The sequence below is a fragment of the Acomys minous genome (genome assembly GCF_964271855.1).
Source record: "Acomys minous genome assembly, chromosome: 12".
NCBI lineage: Eukaryota > Metazoa > Chordata > Mammalia > Rodentia > Muridae > Acomys > Acomys minous.
The window spans coordinates 102,373,830-102,394,061 of record NC_140493.1 but is presented as its reverse complement, the minus strand read 5'-3'; the positions used below and the strand labels follow the sequence as shown (position 1 = coordinate 102,394,061).

The window sequence follows — 20,232 nt, the reverse complement described above, 5'->3', positions numbered from 1 at the left end:
CTATTCTTTTGAAGAAGCAACCAGAGCTTGGTGCAAACGAGGAGTCGTGCCTAAACTAAGGTGTTCAACCAGAGAAGTGTAGAGTCCAAATATGAGACTTTGCACACAGCATCTCACCCTCCAACGGCCTACAGTTTCACTTCTCAAGTGGATAAGAACAACTCCCCACCACACAGACCGAGTGCCTTGTCAAGGTTAAACGAACAGATAATTATTAGTAGAAAGTTCATTTTGAACTAATTACTACCAATCAAGGGGAAGCGACAACTCGGAAACCTGAGGCAAAGACAGCCTGGCATCAGTGACTGGCATCAGTGAGCAAGCCATGAGTCCACACAAGCTAAGGGATGGTGCCCCATCCCAGGCTCTCTGCACAGCAGAAGTGGGAGACAGTAAAAGTCTCCAGGCAATACCAAAGGTTGCTTAGAAAATTACAAAATGCCCAAAGCTCTATCCTGAGAGGTAAGTGTGAGCTTCATTATTAAGGCTCTATGAGCAAAGATGCTAACGTCCATTGAATGATGCTCTCAGGTGTACACAGTGAAATGAACCATATATTAAACCTATGCTCTATTCCAAGAGAGACAGACTAGAAACCAATTCTGTCCTTGCTTGAGTTCTAGCCCATTTGCTTTTACCAAGAAATACTTTTAAAATTCATAAAATACCAAAAAATGGTAAATATTAGGAAAGAATAAATAATCAAAATCTTAAAGAAGAGGATTGTAAGGCATCTGAGTGGTTGGTATAAGAATATATTTTACAGGTGGATCTGGGCCCAGGGGTCCTGCTCAAACTATGGTACCAGCCAAGGACAATACATGCAGTAAACTTTGAACCCCTACCCAGATCTAGCCAATGGACAGGACATTCTCCACAGTTGAGTGGATAGTGGGGACTAACTTTCACACAAACTCTGGTGCCCCATATTTAATCGTGTCCCCTGGATGAGGAGGCCTAGTGGCATTCAGAGGAAGGATAACAGGCTACCGAGAAGAGACTAGATACCCTATGAGCATATACAGGGGGAGGTGGTCCCCCTCAGTCACAGTCATAGGGGAGGGGAATAGGGGGAAAGCAGGAGGGAGGGAGGAATGGGAGGATACAAGGGATGGGATAACAATTGAGATGTAATATGAATAAATTAATAAAATATTAAAAAAAGAATATATCTTTTTCTTTTTAATAGCTGGGGGCATCTAAAGTCAAATCCAGAGCTACAGAGCTAGCCTCACACATTTGACAAGTGCCTTAACACTGATTACATGCTGAACTCAATATAAGAAAATAAGTTTAGGAGCTGGGCACGGTGGTGCACACCTTTAGTAATAGCACTACAGGGGTAGAGCCAGTTGGAACTCCATTAGTTCAAAGCCAACCTGGTCTACATAGCAAGTCCCAGGCCAGCCAAGGCGGCAAGTGAGGCATTATCTCAGAATAAAACAAACAAACAAACAAAACAAAACAAAAAACCCAAGAACTACAGATAGCTTCAGGAAAAGGTACTTTAAAAAATGCTAGAAAGCAACAAAATTGAAAACAAAAAGCAATGAAACAAGTCTTGTTAAGGAAATCAATGAAATTGCTGGGCCTGGTCGTGCATGCCTTTAATCCTAACACACAGGAAGCAGGTGAAAGAAAGAAAAGAAAAATCTAAATACCCAGAGAAATACAGTACATTCCTGCACTAACAGCCCCAGTGTGAGAAATATCCACTGTCTCAGAGCTGACTAGCAGGTTAAGCTCAGCTCCTAACAAAATGTCAGCCAGTGTGTTTGTGAACAAGAACAAATTTATTCTAAAACTTACAAGAAAAGACTCTTTCAAGGGCCACCATAACTTTGGAATACATGTTCATATGTATATGAAAGCACCCCCCAAAATAATAAAATTAAAAATAATAAAATCAATTTTCAAAGAGAACAAAATGGGAGAAGCCACAATCCCCATAGCAGTAATCAAGTTAGTGTGAGCCTGGATGAGGAGCAGGCCCATAAATCAATAGAACAGAATAGAAAATCCAGAAACAGCTCCAAGTGAATATGCCCAATTAGTATCAGACAAAGGAAAATGGCAGTAATTACACAGGGGTGGGGCAGTTTACAGCAAACTGGACTACACCAAATGGGAATGTGTCAACAAAAAACAAGAGACCCTCCGTGCAATGTATGTTGTACAAAAACTTAGTTCCAACTGGATCTTGGGCTACAATGTAAAGCTAAATTTTCTAAACAGCAACACTGGGAGTCTTCAGGACCTAAGGCAACAAAAGTTCTTAGATGTGGAAGAAACATAACCTGAACAAAGAATAATAACTAAATAAACAGTGTTCCATCGAAATCAAAATTTCTTCCCTGTGGAAAAAACCTGATACAAAAACGAAAAGGACAAATTATCCACTGGAAGAAGCACTTTCAAATGAGATAACTGGGAAAGTTCTTGTGCCTAGAATATATAAATAACTCAACAGCCAATCATGGGGCCAATGGGATAGCTCGGTGGAGAAAGGTCTTTGCTTCGCCAAGCCTGGGGTCCTGAGCTCAGTATCTGGGACCCACATGGTAAAAAAAGAGAACTGACTTTCTCTGACCTCCACAGGAAGGTATATAGTGTACACACACACACACACACACACACACACACACACACACACACACGTGGGGGGAGGTGTAGTAAAAAAGAGAAAAAGGGGTCAATCCCAGAAGGCAGTGATGGTGGTGAGAAAGAACAACAACAACAACAACAACAACAACCAAAAAAAAAAATATATATATATACACACACACACAAACACACGTACATATATGTGAAAATTTCACAGAGAAACCCGTATCTTTGAAATGCTAACCAAATTTTAATTCAAAAATGAAAACAATCATCTAAGAAGATATAGGCAAAAGACATTCACAGGGGCAAAAGAGAGGGTTCAGCAGTTAAAGTGTACTGCTCTTAGGGGTACAGGGGACCCTAAAGATTGGCTTACAACCACCTGCAACTGCAGCTCCACATGGCCCTGTACTCTCTTCTAGATTCTACAGGCACTGCACACATGCTCAAACAGCCCCACCAACGCATACATAAAGCACAGACACCTCACTAGAGAGTATATGTGGATGGAAAGTGAGCATCAAAAATATTTCTACAAAATTAACTATTAGAGATATTTGAGTTAAAACTATAGTCATCTATAACCACACCGAAGGGGAAAAAAAAAGTCTTTTAATGATGGAAACTCCAATTGCAGGCATAGGTGCAGAGAAACTCTATATGTCCTTCATATAGAATTGTTCAGAATATAAAACAGTCCCATCACTGAAGAACACACACGCACATGCACACACACACACATGCGCGCACACACACACACACACACACACGCACACGTACACGCACGCGCACACACACACACACACACACACTCGTGCTTGTATGGCTAGTGAAACCAAATAAATTCTCTGGTCCACTCTAATATGGATTCCTTGATTAGGAGAACACTCCATAGTTGTCTAAGTTGTTAACAAGAAGGTGTGCAGACTGGGTCAAAGGCACACAGGACTTTCATGCACACTTCCTTGCAAGCCCTTCTAACTATAATTGAGTCCTGTACAGACGCCATGAGGACACCTCATCGTTGATTGCAAGCTCTCTAAAAACCAGAAATAAATTCCTTTGAAAAAATAGAATTATACATTTTTTACACTTACAGTTGGAGAGAACCTCCAACTATGCAGACAAAAGACTCTCCTTCAAACAACCCAACATTTCTGTAGGTAGGGGAAGAATTTCCTCCTACAGCTCTCCATGAACGGAATATTCCAACAGTCTCTCAGCTACCCTAGATAGTCAGTCCAGTCTCTTTGAATTGCCGAGTGGAATGCAAGGGCCTCTGTCCAGGGCAGTCTCTTGGTCATTGTCATGAGCACATCCCAACACTAGGGGGTGCTCTTTCTGATTTGCTGCCTTGGATTTCCCACAGCCTCATGGGGCAGATGCATTGGTTCCTTATCTCCAGGTGGATGGGAGATACCCAGCAGCATCACAGATATACAAGGGGACTTGAGCTCGCTTAGGGCTTTGGACCAAAGCATCAGCTAATAAAGAGGCATTCTTTTAGCTCTTCCTGCATTCTGTTTCTACAGAGAGGATTAAGCGTCATCAAATACCACCCCTCCATTTCAACTCAGCTTTCAGAGTAGTATGCCACATACACATATGGATTCATTTGTCTGTTCATTGATAATCGACAGGGAAAAGTTGAGACAAGCCACACCTGGGGAACTTGCTGGGTTCATATGGGATCTCAACTACCTAGTGGCATGGAGCTCTCACCCTGCCAGTAATCTGAGACATTGACTTCAAAGCTAGGGATCACTGTAGACTAACCAATTGTTTAGACCTCAGAAAAATGAGTGGATAACTTTCCTCTCAAAGGGCTGGTATTTTTTTCCCCTGAACAACCATGTGCCATGTCAAGACCTCCCTCGCTAGTCCAAAAATGAGCTCCCACGGCAAGCATGTAAAATTACAAGTATTTGCAACAGAGCCATCATCCGGCCAACTTACGTGGAGCTGGTCTGAGGTTGCTCGAATGCTTCTTTTGGAATCTTAAGGCCAGGGTTTCGTTTCTTGCCTATGGGGAAGGACAAAAGGAAAAAGTTAGAGTCTACTTTGCCGCAAAAGAGCAAGGGCAGAGACTCCCAAGCAAAGAGGAAAAGTCAACATAGGCACCCACATCAACTCTTTTGTTTTTTTGTTTTGTTGTTGTTGTTTTGTTTGTTTTTTCGTTTTTTGTTTTTTGTTTTTTTGAGACAGGGTTTCTCTGTGTATTCTTAGCTGTCCTGGACTCTCTTTGTAGACCAGGCTGGCCTTGAACTCACAGCGATCCACCTGCCTCTGCCTCCTGAGTGCTGAGATTAAAGGCGTGCACCACCACGCCCGGCTCCCACATTAACTCTTTCATTAAGGAGGCAGAGCCTTCCTACCCATTGAGGAATTGTCATATTAATGTCTTTGGTTGCTCTTCTATACAGGATCCCTGACAGAGGATGACACTGGTTATAAGGTGGGGTATTTGGGTTGTTGTTCATTTGTTTTTGTCTTAACTGCAATGAAATGTAGGCACCCTGGCCTCAATATCCTCCATCTTTCTAAGTTAGCATAAGAGGAGTTGTTAGAACTGATGATGGAAATGAATAAGAAAACGTTGCTCTCCAGCCACCTCTGAGAGGCTAAAACACTGAAGAGAAAGCGGCTGACTTAATACCGAAAGCACGTAGTTAGACATTCACACTGCCCTGAAAAAGGATTCAGACCAGTTCGTGCCAGGAGGTTATCGCTTCTCTGGGGTCCAGATGGGAATTTGGGTTTCTGTTGCTCATCCCTGCACCAAAATGACAGGAGAATTTGGCTCCAGCACTTTTGCTGATGGGTCAAAAAGAACAAACTAGGTAATGTCAGTTTGGGAAACAGATTGGGAAAGCTGGTCTTGTTAAGGGCCTGGGAGTTCCCTCCTATGTGGAGATCCCAGGTATTTGCACTTGGTAGAAGTCAAAGCAGAGACATAGATAGGATGCCTACAGCCCTGCTGCTTTCCTCGTCTCTTCTCTGTACTGCAAGTGGGCGTGTCAGCACTGATACTGGCCCTGGATGAGATCCCAGTGGATCCTAAGGCCCAACATAACTTAAAAAAATCAAAGTGCTCTCTGCATGAAAAAAAAAAAATGCATCCCAAGAGCTTACTGGCCTGTTCAACATCACAGAGTCAGCCATGACCTCGTTAGCATCTGTGTTGGGGTCTCGTGATACAGAGTTCTTTCTGCCACTCTACCAGGTCAAAAGTGCAGAAATGGCCGGGGCATTGGTTGGAGGACCATGGGGTTGTGAGTTCAAAAGCAGGCTATTTCTCTTATCAAATGACCTACAGACTGACTTTTTCTTCAAAAGATTTTTTAAAAATTTTATGTGTATGGGTGTTTTGCATGCATATATGTCTGAGTACTATGCACATGTAATGTCTGAAGAGGGCAGAAGGCATTGTATCCCTGGAACTGGACCACGTAGGTACTCGGAATAGAACCCGCATCCTTTAGAAAAGCAGACAGTGCTCTCTACCACCGAGCCATCTCCCCAGCCCCCAGACTGGCATTTAATGTTCAGTCTCCTTGGTTGTAAAATCCAGAAATAACACCAATATATATTTCTCTAAGCCAAATACTAGAATCAAACCAGAGAAGGCATATGAAAAACACTGAGCTACCCAAAGAACTTTTCATTATGATCATATAGAGAAGCAATCTATATGTCTCATTCAAAATAATAGTAAAGAATCCATGAATAAAATTGGTTATATTATTAGAAGCCTAAAATGATGTATAACTGAGGTTTTTCTATCTATTCTTTAGAAATTCAGTATCTAGATCAATTCAGCAACAGTATAAAGGTGATAGCTCATTAATAAGCAACATGCAGGAAGCCTTTGGGGAAAATAGCAAATAGTTTTCTCAACTGTCTCTCCGTTTCTTTCTAGTGTTCTAGAATAGTCAATCAGTGTACACCATTACTTCCTTTCTTCTGAATCTCAGAGGCCACTTAGCACATATTTATGAAGTTAACCATCCCTGTATGATAAACATTGACAACATATAGAACTTTTCACAGTGCCGCTGGTGCTGGGTCTGACCTTGAGATCTCAAGTATGTGGATGGCTTAACTCTGAGCAGTCTCATCTGTGAGTCTCAGCCACACAGACAAGAAGATACCATTTGAAAGGAGTCACTCCAGGAAGGAACAAGATGCCCCACTTTAAAGCATGACAGATGGCTAGCAGTACAAGCAAAGAGGCAATCAGGAAAACCCAACAGATATCACCTCACAGTACTCTCGGATAAAACAAAATAAACATATTCTGCATGTGTTAAGGGCACCCAGTGGTCATTCAACCACACCTTGGGCAGAAGTTACGGGTCCCCACTTTTAACTTGGTTCCTATATGACAGGTGTAATGAGAGCTCAGAGTTTAAATCTAGAGGAAAACCGCCATTTAAAAAAGCTTATCACGAGGCCGGAGAGATGGCTCGGTGGCTAAGAGCATCAGTTGCTCTTCCAGAGGACCAAGGTTCAATTCCAAGCACCTACCCTCATGGCAGCTCACAACTGTCGGTAACTCTAATTCCAGAGGATTCGACACCCTCACACAGACATAAATGCAGGCAAAACACCAATGCACATGAAATAAAAACAAATAATTTTTTGAAAAGCTTAACACGTCAGGCGCAGTTCTTGGCAGCAACTAAGTATGACACCAGAACACAATAAATTATCAAAACATCTACTCAAAGACAGAGAAAGATAGGGAGGAAGAGAAGGGAGGGATGGAGGATGAGAAGGGGGTGGGGGAACAGACCTTTGGGGACAGAAACCAAAGGGATAAATGACCAAATCAATAACACAGCCTTCCCTTGGCTCTCCCCCACTCCCCCTGTCCACATAGCTACCTCACCCCACAGCATACCACTCTGCCCCTGAATGAATTTGCAACCCATGGCTGAAATGATCAACCTCTAATATCCTCTGACACCTGACTATCTACGGGTTAGAGATTCCCATGGCCTTCAGAGTTTTCACCAGTGTAAATTGTCAGAAACTCCTGACAGCAACAAGAATGAACCTCGGGTGACACAGAACCCAGCTAGCTGAATGTCCCTTGGAGTGGGGGGGAGCTTTTCCCTTGTAAATCGAGTGACAGGAAAACTACATACACCTCCACCACCTTCCAGAACTTACTTGCCCATCTCCAGAAGCTTCATCATGTCCCATGAGGTGTGCAAAGCCGCAAACCCGGCCTTTGCGCTGGCAGAGGGAGCCCAACCTTTACTAAGCTCAAAGCCCACACACTTCAGCTGGGGGCGGAGAACACAGCAAACTCCGCCTCCTGCTCTTGGGTGGTAGCAAATCTCCCTGAGCTCCTTGTCCCAGGGGAAGGGAAGCCAGTCCGGGAGGCAGAAGGTTAGCAGGCCCATTCAGACAGCCAGGGGTGGCATTGATCATTAACCAGCCCCCGTGCTTATAAATCCTTGAAGTAACTCTGGGAGCCCAAGCTCTCTCTACCCTTCTGATAAATGCCTCTTTCATTCCCTAACAGAAAGAAAAACAATAGGTGGTCCGGTTTCCAGCTGTGTTTATTTCAGGGCAATCTGTTCCCTCAAAGAGGCTGCCAACACCTCAAGCTAACATTTAACGCTGTGCTGGGGGGGGGGGGGCACGGGGGGGGGGGGAACTAATGGGAAGGAGAGATATGAATAACAAAGTTAAGTGGCCAAGAACGTTAATGGACCGGTTCCTTTGATAATGCAAACAAGAAACTGTTTAAAGTCATAAAATAGGCTTTCTCTTAGGTGCCCCCCACCCCCACCCCGCAAAAGGCTTCACAGGGAGAATCTTGTGTGTTTCTTACATGGCTTTTTCTTGGTACAGACTGAAAAAGGAGCCAGCCTGACTGAACACATACAGCCGGTGTTTCATCAGCGCACGTTTCTGTGTGTGTGTGTGCGCGCGCGCGTGCACGCGCGTGTAGAAAAGAAATGGTTTTCTCTGAAAACAGTATTGTCCCACCACACGCTGAGACTCACTACATTTATCTTAAACCCAAACCAGGTCATGAAAACTCAGACCTGAGGTAAAACAGCATTGGGCTAAGGGGGTGGGGGTGGGGGCCACGGGGGGGGGGGGCGGGTAATAGAAAGAGGGGAAGGGAGGGAGAAACATTAAATTTTTCTAAATCTTTAGAAAAAAAAAGACCAGGCCACATAGGAATGTCCTAGCTTTAAGCATACATAAAATGATGGGGTACAAGTGAGGTCTCACCCAGCACCCACTTGGAAAGACTGAGCACAAGGGCCTTTTTCTGGTGTGTCCTATTACCTAAAATAGAGGGTTGTGCTCCGGCGCCAACCCAAACACCACACAGCACCACAAGGCTGGCAGAAGGTGCCACCCTCAGATAAGCTGGTGTCTAGGCATTTATCAGCACCTCTGAAGGCTGCTCAGCACGGTGCTGGGGACTGCGGTGGTCCACGCGGCTTCACAAGACAAAGGACTGCGGGTCACCAGCGCCGAGTTTATCTCTCTAGCGTGTTTCCCCATGTGAATGGGGCTTCTAGCCAAGTCCCTGGCGACCTGGAGGGCCGTGGCTGCCCTCCCCCTACATCTTGCTTCTGGCCTTGTGTTCCAAGTGTGGCTGGCACTAAAGCTCACAGAAAAGTGTCATTATATGCCATTAAACCACAGGGATCTGCGAAGCAGCTAATACGGGCCAGAGAAGACGCGCGGAGTGGGGGTGGGGGTGGGGGGGTGGATGGAGTACACAGAAAAAGCTGCCTTTACAAAAGCCACTGAGAAGAAGACAAGGAGCCTCTACCACGACAACCCCACAGAACACCAGATACTGCACATCGCCAAGGTTCCACACAGAGTGCAAATTTTGAGGTGCTTACGCAGAGTTTAGAAAAGGAAAATTGAAAAGCTCATTTGAAAACTTCGAATCACAGCCCCGGCGTGGTGGCACGCACCTTTAATCTCAGCACTCAGGAAGGCAGAGGCAGGCAAGATCTCTGTGTGTTCGAGGCTAGCCTGGTCCACAAAGCCGGTCCGGAACAGCCAAGGCTACACAAAGAAGCCTGGTCGAAAGAAAGTTAAGGAAGGAAGGAAAAAAAAGAGAGAAAACTTCAAATCACATTGACTTTAATTAAGAAGGCAGAATGAATCTTTTAGCAGCCTGCGTGACCCTACAATGACCCTCTCCACAGGGAGAGTCCCAGCTGCTAGAAGATTCGACCCTCTGAATTGAGCGCACCCATGAAAAACTCACAGAACCTCCCAGCACCTTCCCCGTTCTCCTAAAAACAGCTCAGGCGACCACCATCCATTTAGTTTCCCCATAGTATTATCTCTGATACTTTTAAGTTCACATTTACTCATTACTGATTTATTGTCTGTCGTTCCCCACAAGAATGTAAGTTTCACGGCAGCAAAATTTTGTCCAGTGTGTCTCATCATAAATATCTCTTCTCCTGAACTTTCATTGTCCTTTTCTTGATTGTTCTGAACAGAGTAAACCACAGTGGGGGGGGGGAGTGTAATGGGGGGGATGGGAAGTGGGGGGGGATGATGAAGAAAGGAGGAAGGAGTGAAGGAAGGGAGGGAGGGAGGAAGGGAGGAAGAGAGGGAGGGAGGGAGGAAGGAAGGAAGGAACAAGTGAAGGAAGATGAAATGATAAAGAGGAGGTAAGGGGGAAGAGAGGAATAGTATCTGTGGAGGACTCATTCCACGCGGTCTCTGCTGGAGTTCTTCCTGCACACTCCGTCAGCTGAGTCTGTGAGCGGCCTGCTGTGGCTGGCTGTCGGCTCCAGGTTGCAGGCCCAGAACTGACTTCCGGCGAGGTGTGCTCTTTAAAAACCACCCTGTAAATGAGTAGTAGAGCTGGTGTCTTGGGTTTCTTTTCCGGCTGCCGTGATAGCATAGCCCGATTCAAGCCAATTAAGAAAAGGGGCTTATGTTAGCTCCCAGTTCAAAGCGCTGTCCACCATGATGAGGAAGAAGTCAGGCCTGCGGGAGCCTGAAGCAGTTGGCCACATGACACCCACGGTTAGAAGGCAGCCATGAAGACATGCCTCCTAGTGCCCGGCTCACTGTCTCCCCTGCATGTGGTGCAGGTTCTCTTGCCCGGGCAAGAGTCCCATCCACAATGACAATGGCTCTTCCCACAGCCATATAATGGATTCAAGATAGTCCCCGAATAGAACACCCAGAGCTGTGAAGTTGACAGTTATCACAAACCATCACAAGTGGGATTCGAAAGCCAGTCTTAAGGATGACTACAGCTCATTTGGGTTTTGTCTTTTCATATTTCCCTCCCTCCCTCTCTCTCTCCCTCCCTCTCTCCCTCCCTCTCTCCGTCCCTCCCACACTTGTACTGACAGTTTTGAAATATGAGGTAAGCAGAAGGCCCTGTCATAGGCATCTTATGTCTTCAATCACATCCTCTGACCTTCCTCCCTTGGGTTATTTGTGCTAAAATTACAATTTTTTTTTTTTGAGACAGGGTCTCTCTGTGTAGCCTTGGCTGTCCTGGACTCACTTTGTAGACCAGGTTGGCCTTGAACTCACAGTGATCCACCTGCCTCTGCCTCCCGAGTGCTGGGATTAAAGGCGTGCACCACCACATCCAGCTAAAATTAGAATTCTTAACAGCTCACACGTTTTGAACCACACAGTCAGTCTGCTCACTAACTATGGGAACTATTCCAGCTCTACAGATTCAGGAACACACACACACACACACACACACACACACACACACACACACACACACACACTTTAAGCTCCACAATAACTTAGATCCTCAGCCAGGGCTCAAGAACCACTTGCCTAGCCTAGAGTGTGTCTAGATAAAGTTTTTCATTCCTCACCAGTTCCTACCTACTAATACTAAAATTTCTTTCTTCCTAGGCTCCTGATACTTCCCCTACAACCAAGACAGTATGTAACTACCTCATAAGAATTAAATTCCAGGGCGCTGGAGAGATGACTCAGTGTTTAAGAACACACACTGCTTTTAAGAAAACCAAAGTCCATAGCTGGGCAGTGGTGGTGCATGCCTTTAATCCTAGCACTTAAGAGGCTTGAGGCCAGGCTGGTCTACAGAGTGAGTTGCAAGAAACCCAGGTCTACAAAGAGAAACCCTGTCTGGAAGAATAAAGGGAGAGAGAGAGGGAGGGAGGGAAGGAGGGAAGGAGGGAGGGAGCCTTAAAAAAAGAAGCCTAGAGCGATCAGTTGCCAGCACCCATATCAGCCAGCTCTCAACCTCCTATAACTCCACCTCCAGTGCATACAACGCCCTCTTCTGGACTCCATGGGCATTGCACTCATATTCACATACTCAAACACACTCAATAATTCTCCCAAGTAGACATTACAGGGTATAAAATTTATGACTGTGCAAATTCTGCTTTTTAAGGAGTCAGCAGATATGAGAATTCCAAGTACCACAATGGCGGTGAGCTCACGTGGTGTTTGACGCCAACGTTGCACTCTATGAGCAGGAGGGAGGAAGTCAGTCAAGGAGAATAAAATGCCTCACAGAGCTATTATGGGTATTCTTTGATAAGGGACTTGAGGATACATGAGAGTCCACTATTGGGATGCTGATTCTCAGGTGCCCATTGACTAGGTCTATAATCAACTAAAAGACACATCTCTGGGTGCATCTGTGAGGACGTTTCTTGGAGGGTTAATGAACTAGAGGGAACTTTCCCTACAGAGTGGTCGCTATTGCCACGGTTACTGCCATCCTTAGCTGACGTCAGAACCCAGCTTCTTGGGTGAATTGGAGGACCAGAAGCTCTCCAGGTGTCCTCCAGACCATCAGTGCAATCTTGGCACTACTGAGGCACGCGTCCCAATGGAGAGAGCAGTTATCCGATTCTCAGCCTCTCTAGCAGGAAGTGCTCAGCCCATACCGTGCAAGCCAATCTAATACACTCCCTTGTGAGGTACAGTTAATCTGTCAGTTCTGCTCCTTAGAGAACCCTGACAAATGAGCGTCATCATCGCCCCCACCATCGTCACCGTGACTACCACTATTCTCTTCATCATTACCATATCACTATGACCCCCATTATCAATCTTACCTTCATTATCAGCATCACCATTACCACCATCATCATCACTGCCATCACCCCCACCATTACTACTACCTACCACCACCACCATCGTCATCATTATCATCACTGACGTCATCATCACCACCATCCTCCTCATCACCATCCCTACCATTACCATAATAATCATCTGGCTATTCCACAGAAAGAAGAAATTTAGCGAAGAAAAAGGGGGTGCAAAAGGGGGTAGACAGTGGGAAAGGTAAATAATGAGTGTTATGATTTGAATATAAAATGTCCCCTGAGGCTTATGAGCTTGAACACATGGCTCCCATTTGGTGATGCTGTTTTGGGAAACTGTAGAACCTTTGGGGCATGGGCCTTGCTGGAGGAGATAGGTCACTGAAGCGGGATCATGGCATATAGTACACCTGGCTCTTTCCTGCCTCCTGACATATTCCTTATGCTTCCTGATCATCCAAATATAAACAAGTTCCCACAACATAGCCACGAGCCATGCCTGCCACCATGACATTCCTGCCATTATGGATTATATTCCCTGAATTGTGGTTCAGAATCAACCCTTCTCTCCTTAAGTTGCTTCAGTGTGGTAGATATTCATCATCACTAAGGTCATCATCATCATCATCATCATCATCATCATCACTAAGATCATCATCATCATCACCATCATCATCACTAAGGTCATCAGCATCATCACTAAGATCAGCAGCAGCAGCAGCAGTATCACTAAGATCATCATCACCATCATCATCACTAATGTCATCAGCATCAGCACCAGCATCACTAAGATAATCGTCACCATCATCATCACTAAATTTCATCATCACCATCATCACTAAGGTCATCATCGTCATCACTAAGATCATCATCAGGACCACCATCCCCATCATCATCACCATCACTACACTCTGCTCCCATAAACAAACAAAACTGTAATTAATACAATGAGTTTCCATTCAGAAGTGCTAAAGGAAAAATACTGGAAGAACATATAACAGATTTCAAGTGGGCAAATGAAGCTCGACAACGTGCTACAGGAAGATGTGAAGGTCTGAAAGTAGACAAGATAAACAAGACAAACAAGAAAACTGAAAGAAAAGAAGGCATCCAGGCAAAGAACACTTGGAGAGAGAAAGAAGAGTCGCTGGTGGACAGGGAACCACCGGTCCTGTCAAAGAAGATGGCAGAATGTGAGCCCCCGGAATGGTTCTCTTGCAGTTCCATGTGATCGGAGCACTTGTCTTAGACACGGCGCTCTGTCCTGTTAGCCATTTGCTGCTGACTGCATACCTTGAAGCTGCCCAGATCTAAGTCACAGCAAGGCCCTCTGCTTGTGGTCTAGACCCAGAGTGAAAGGAGGAGGCCGGCAGTGGTTCTGTGGGGAACCCCCAGCGTCTGGCTACACTCATCTCTACTTATGCACCGCTCTATTCATGAGCCTTTATGAAAAGGAAGTGTACTCACAAGGGTGTTAAAAACAGCACCATAAAATAAAATTTAAAAAGAAAGAAAGAAAGAAAACAGAAACAGATTGTGAAGAAGAGAGGGGATGTGATTATCTTTTCAAAATGCACAACAGGTTTTGATGGGGTTTTAAAAGTGTTTTTAGATATAAATACTGAGATGTTTACAATGACATGCTTCTAAGATTTGCTTCAAAATACTATGGATGACAGGAGAGAACGGCAAAGTAGAGATTAAAGTAAAATAACATTAGCCATGAGCTGGTGACTGTTGAAGTGATGGTGACTCATTAGATTATTTTACTTGTTTGCTTGTTTGTTTGAGGTTGGGTTTTTGAGACAGGGTTTTCACACAGCGCCCTGGCTGTCCTGGGCTCTACTTGTAAACCAGGCTGGTCACCTACCTCTGCCTCCTGAGTGCTGCGATTAAAGGTGTGCACCACCACCCCAGGCCTAGGTTATTTTACTTTTTGAATACATTTGAAATCTCTCAAAATGTAAATAGCAATAAATTTACACTCCCTTGTGTCCTCAGCATTTCTACAGGGCAGGAGCACTCTGATCTCTACTTGAAAGCCACCTGTTATTCTGTGCTGGGGAGAGATGTGGGCCCTTTTCAAGGTCCTTCTAATCCAATGCCAAATGGGTGGAAAGCCCGTAAGATGACATATAGCCCTTTCTCTTGATCTTTGGTCCACACTGAAATACCTCACGCTCCCTGACAATGAAAAACAAGAAGGTAAAGAAATTGTAGCCGAAAAGTATGGCAGCATCTTTGTCCTATAACTAAAACTCTCCAGCTAAAACAAACAAACAAACAAACAAACAAGCTCAATCAAATCCTTTGCCCTGTCATGGTTTGTATGATATCTGGTCAACTTTCTCTATAGAGAGGCCAGCCGTTGATAACAGTTTGGTTTTCAAAGTACATCCTAACAATTGACCACAAGCAGCTTGTCTGGGTCTGTTTCATTCTGTTACATATTTCCTGGACTCATGCATCTCTTAACGACGACACTCTTATTTAGAGGCCCATGAAGTTCAATTTCAGAGCAAAGTCTAAGAAATGACTCCTAGGAAGCCATAGAGCTGAAATATGAGAGTTTTCTGACAAGAGAAAGCTAATCTATAAAATCAAATTGCTTATTTTCAATGTGGGTTGGTTTGTACCAGTAAACTAATATTTCAACAGTATTTCAGATCCTCATGCAGCCCTTAATGGAAAATTCCTCAGCCCTAGAGAAAAGCAGGAGCCCCAGTCTGTACTCTTGCAGGCACTGTCATCACTTTAGCTAACCAAATACCACTTCAGGCAATGCCATAGCTCAGGAGGCGGAGAGAATCAGCTTTCTCTAGTCTTGGGTAATAAGTATAGAAACTGTTTGGGGCAGTCACTTTCAGACATGTAAATCAGGTCACCTCCAAGACTGAACACAAGGCAGAAAACGCACAGATTTTCTGCTGGAGGAACAGTGATGTGCTCCCTGTGTGAGCACAGGGCTGAGGGAAAGGTTTAGAGAGGGCCATATATGTTCCATAGTTTCGCATACATACGGTTACCTAGAGCTTATTCCCAATATGGTTACAATGTCTAATCAAATGCATGGGGGCTGGAGAGATGGCTTGTTGGCAAAGAGCACTCTAAAGTTGGTTCTCAGCAGCCACGTGGTAGCTCAGAACCATCTCTAACTCCAGTTCCGGTGGTTATAATGCCTGTATCTGGCCTCCAAGGGCACTGCATTCACAGTGCACAGATATACACAGACATAGAATAACAATACATACAAATTTTATTTTTAAATTTTAAATAAATATATATGTACATACAAAATATATGTATACTTTGATATAGATATACAGAGAGAGAGAGTTTGTGATTATCCCTGAATATAATAATCTTATAAGATTTCCTTTATACAGCAGGGTTTTTTTGTTTGTTATTATCTTAGGTATACGAGAGTTTTTCCTGAATGCCTGCACAGATCAGAAGGCGGCATCCGATCCCCTAGAACTAGGGTTACAGATTTCGTGGGACACTATATGGGGTCTGGAAACTGAACACAGGTCCTCCAGAAGAGCTACTGATGCTCTTAACCAACGAGTCATCCCCTAGTCCCACATGGTACAATTAATGTATTGACTTTCACTGGTGCTAAAAACTGAAAATTTGATAATATCGGGTACCTACCTCAAACTTTCTTGTGTGTGTGTGTGTGTATGTGTGTGTGTGGTCTAATGATTTTTAAATATTCAACGAAGTAGTTATATACAGTAAACTGAAATACAACTTCAAAAGACCCCGATTTTGTTTTTTGTTCGTTTGTTTGTTTGTTTTGTTGGGGGTGGGTGTTTGTTTGTTTAAGAGGCTCATTTGTTTAAGAGGGACTCATTATTTGTGAGAGCTCAAGAGCTTCATCCTTAAAACAGGAAGCACACAGACTGCAGCTGAGCAACATTGCCCTGACCCTGGATAAAAAAGTGCCGGAAACATAAAAGCTGAATCACCGAGCTAGCTACATTGCTGTTCTGAGGTTGACACTGTGTTATGAACAAATGGTTGTTCATGAGAAAAAAATGATAAAAACTGGAATTTCTCAGGCATTTATTGTCTGTACCATGGTGTCCTCAGTAGTCTCTGCGACTTATTTAATGGTCGCAGCAACTCTGTGATGGGTTGATTTCTATTTCAAGAGCTCAGTCCAGATACACAGAGCTTCTACACACACAGGCAGCTGGCTTTCCTATATAATACAAGTGCCTTTGGTGCTTCGCCTGAAATTGTTCCTCGTAGCGTGTCTACTTGTGGGAGGATTGTGTCTGAGCCATGTCCATTTGATGTATAAAGTCCAGAGCCACAGAGAACTGTCCTGGAGAAGGTCCACGGCGCAGGCTTTCTGCTCCTGGCCTGACTTCCGAATACCACATGCAGGTCATAAAGCTATTTACCAGGAGCTGTGGGGGTGTGGCCAAGATCTGCCAAGAGGCTCTAGACTCAATAAAAAATAAATTAAAAAAAAAAACCTGTCATGGTCTATGTTCAAGATATTTTAACCTTTCTGGACTTCAGTTCCGCCGTGCAAGAATGGAAAACATTTGGCCAGTCAATCAAGCAGGTGATGTTCTGGTGTTTAAGAGGAGTGTTTTTATCAGCTTCGCAGAGAAAGTCAGGAGGATGTCTGCCCTCGATAGCCCTGTGACATCCCTATTGGACACCCTTCCCCGGCACCCAGGGAATTCTGATGACAATGATAAGCCTGCTGGTCTGTCTGGCATGAATTACTTTAGCAGGAAAGTGGGAGTCAGGTAAATATTTCAAAAGTGTGACCATGATTACCCCTGGCAAGATGCTGTGTCTTGAGGATGTTTGTGTCCTGTGGTGGTGAAAGCCCCTTTTGACAGCAAAGAAAGGGGCTCTGGTCTCTTAATGACTGCCTCATCCTGCAGCAATCTCTATTTACCTGGATCTCCTGGATTCCTGTCAGTGGAGCCAATTGTCCCAGAAGAGACTAAACACCTAGCGCCACTGTGAACTCTCATCTGGCTTCATGGTGGACATTCAGAATAAAATAAACAGGCAAAACACAATGGATTGCTGTGACCCTTTGACCTTCTTGCTGCATTTTCTAAGCAGGAAGATTTCCTATCTCTTCACAGGAAGTACTGCTTTCTCCCCCAACAAGTTTCCCCATTCTCTCGTTCCTATCAACAAACACACAACGGCCTCTCTTTGTCACTTCACACCCTCGCTGCTCCCAGAACCCACTATGGTCTGGGGGCTCCAAGTTAATGCCTGGGAAAACAACTGAAAGTGCACTCTTTTCAGGATGATTCCCTCATCTCTTTTCCATATGGACAATGCTTCCAGGTGAGACACCCTAGACTTACTTTTAACACAAGGCTCTTTGTCAGCACCTTCATTCACAAAGACATCACACAAGTAAAAATGGGAAAATCTGCAGACCTCCCAAAAACATTAAATACAAGTAGATGAAGAAAAAAAAAATAAAGATCTAAGGAGTATTTAGATGTTTGATATTCTTTGCACATGTGTTATTAATATAACTGTGTGTATAATATTAATATAAATGTGTGTGTTGTGTGTGCATCTCATATATATGTATCATATATTATGGAAGCATCATGTATATGATATATATATATCCATCATATATGAAAGATATCATCATAATCCATTGGAGAAAAGGTCAAATAAGGCATTGTTCACAGTAGGCAAGTTAGAGACCCAACCCTGATGCCCATCAGAAAATGATGGATACTGTGAACATGGTAAGTACACACAGTAGAGTATTACTAAGTCACAAAGAATGAAATGATGTCATTTTCAGGAAAACAAATGGCCCTGAAGATCATGTTATATGGAACGGACCGGATTCAGACAAGCATCGCGTTTCCTATCATTTGCATAATCCAGATGTTTAAAGGTGACCTGAAGTAGAAGGGGACCACCAGCTGAAGGGGAGACGAGAAGAGCAGGGAAGACAGGTATGACAAAAGTATATTATATACGTGAGTGGAGTGTTATAATAAAATGCAGTATTAAGTACAATTAAAATAGAATGTATAAATTAAGTTAAAAAATTAGAGATAGAAAAAAAAAAAAAGATGGAGTCAGGAATATCTCACCCCATCAGTGAAGTGCCAATGAAACAGACAAGTGCCAAGTTCAGGTTCCTGCACCTGTATAAAATCTGGGTGCAGGTGCAGTGTGATGTGCACCTGTAATCACAACACTCAGGACACAGAGGCTGGAGGATGCCTGGGGCTTCCTGGCCAGTTAGGCTAGAAAAATCAGTGAGCTGCCAGTCCAGCGAGAGACTGTATTTCAGAAAAAAATAGAGGAATCCGCCTGGCTTTGACTTCTGGACTTCATGAGTACCAGCACCTACCTGCATACCACACACACACATAAATATGCCACATACACCACACATACACACCCACACATCACATACACACGTACACACATACACACACACATATATATACACCACACACACATACACTCACACACCACGTGCACACACCTCACACAGACACATACATCACACACCACACACACATACACACATGCATACACACACCACATACACCACACATACACACATATCACATACACACATACACACATACATTATATACACACATATATACAGCACACATATATATACACACCACACACATATACACCCACATACCATGCACACACATCTCACACAAACACCTACATCACACACACCACAAACACACACACACTATATACACACCACATACACATATACTCACACACCATGTACACAAAACTCACACAGATACATACACACACATACACACACACACATATATATATACACACCACACACACATACACTCACACACCATGTACACATACCTCACACAGACATATACATCACACACCACACACACACACACACACCACCATGCATATATACACCACACACTCACACATATATATACACACCACACACTCACATACCACATACACACACCTCACACAGACACATATATCACACACACATACCAACACACACACACTTTTTTTTCTTTAGAAATTTCTCCTTTTTTTAAGATTCAGGAACAGTCATAGCGGAGGGGAATAAGGGGAAAATGGGAGGGAGAGAAGAATGGGAGGATACAAGGGATGGGATAACCATTGAGATGTAACAAGAATAAATTAATAAAGGAGAAAAAAATAAAAAAAAGATTTCTTTATTATTTGTACAGTACTCTGCCTGCATGTAATATGGGCACCAGATCTCATTATAGATGGCTGTGAGCCACCATGTGGTTGCTAGGAATTGAACTCAGGACCTCTGGAAGAACAACCACATCTCTCCAGCCCCAAACAGTGATGTGGTCATGTGCCAATGAACATGGTGTGACCAAGTGTTCAATACAGAGGTAGGCTCTGGGAAAGTAAGTTTTATACAAAAAGGAGAAGGGTCCAAAAAGGGTGACAATACAAAAAATCCCACATAAAGGGATGTTGAGAGAGTCACTGATTGTTGACATGTAATCACATGCTCTGCCAGTTTTCCCTGGGGTCCTAG

At 43.9% G+C, this 20,232-nt stretch overlaps 1 protein-coding gene across 3 annotated transcripts in view; it reads right to left on the bottom strand.

Annotated features, from left to right (window-relative positions):
• Nucleotides 1-20,232, bottom strand: part of MAP2K6 (mitogen-activated protein kinase kinase 6) — a 122,888-nt gene that overhangs the window by 35,417 nt on the left and 67,239 nt on the right. For 2 of the 3 annotated variants that reach the window (XM_084803356.1, XM_084803357.1), the window contains exon 2: nt 4,564-4,630. In XM_084803356.1, coding sequence (XP_084659482.1) covers nt 4,564-4,630 — 67 coding nt within the window. Of the gene's footprint in view, nt 1-4,563; nt 4,631-7,782; nt 7,905-20,232 lie in introns of those variants that run through there. The other variant, XM_084803358.1, reaches the window with a different exon arrangement.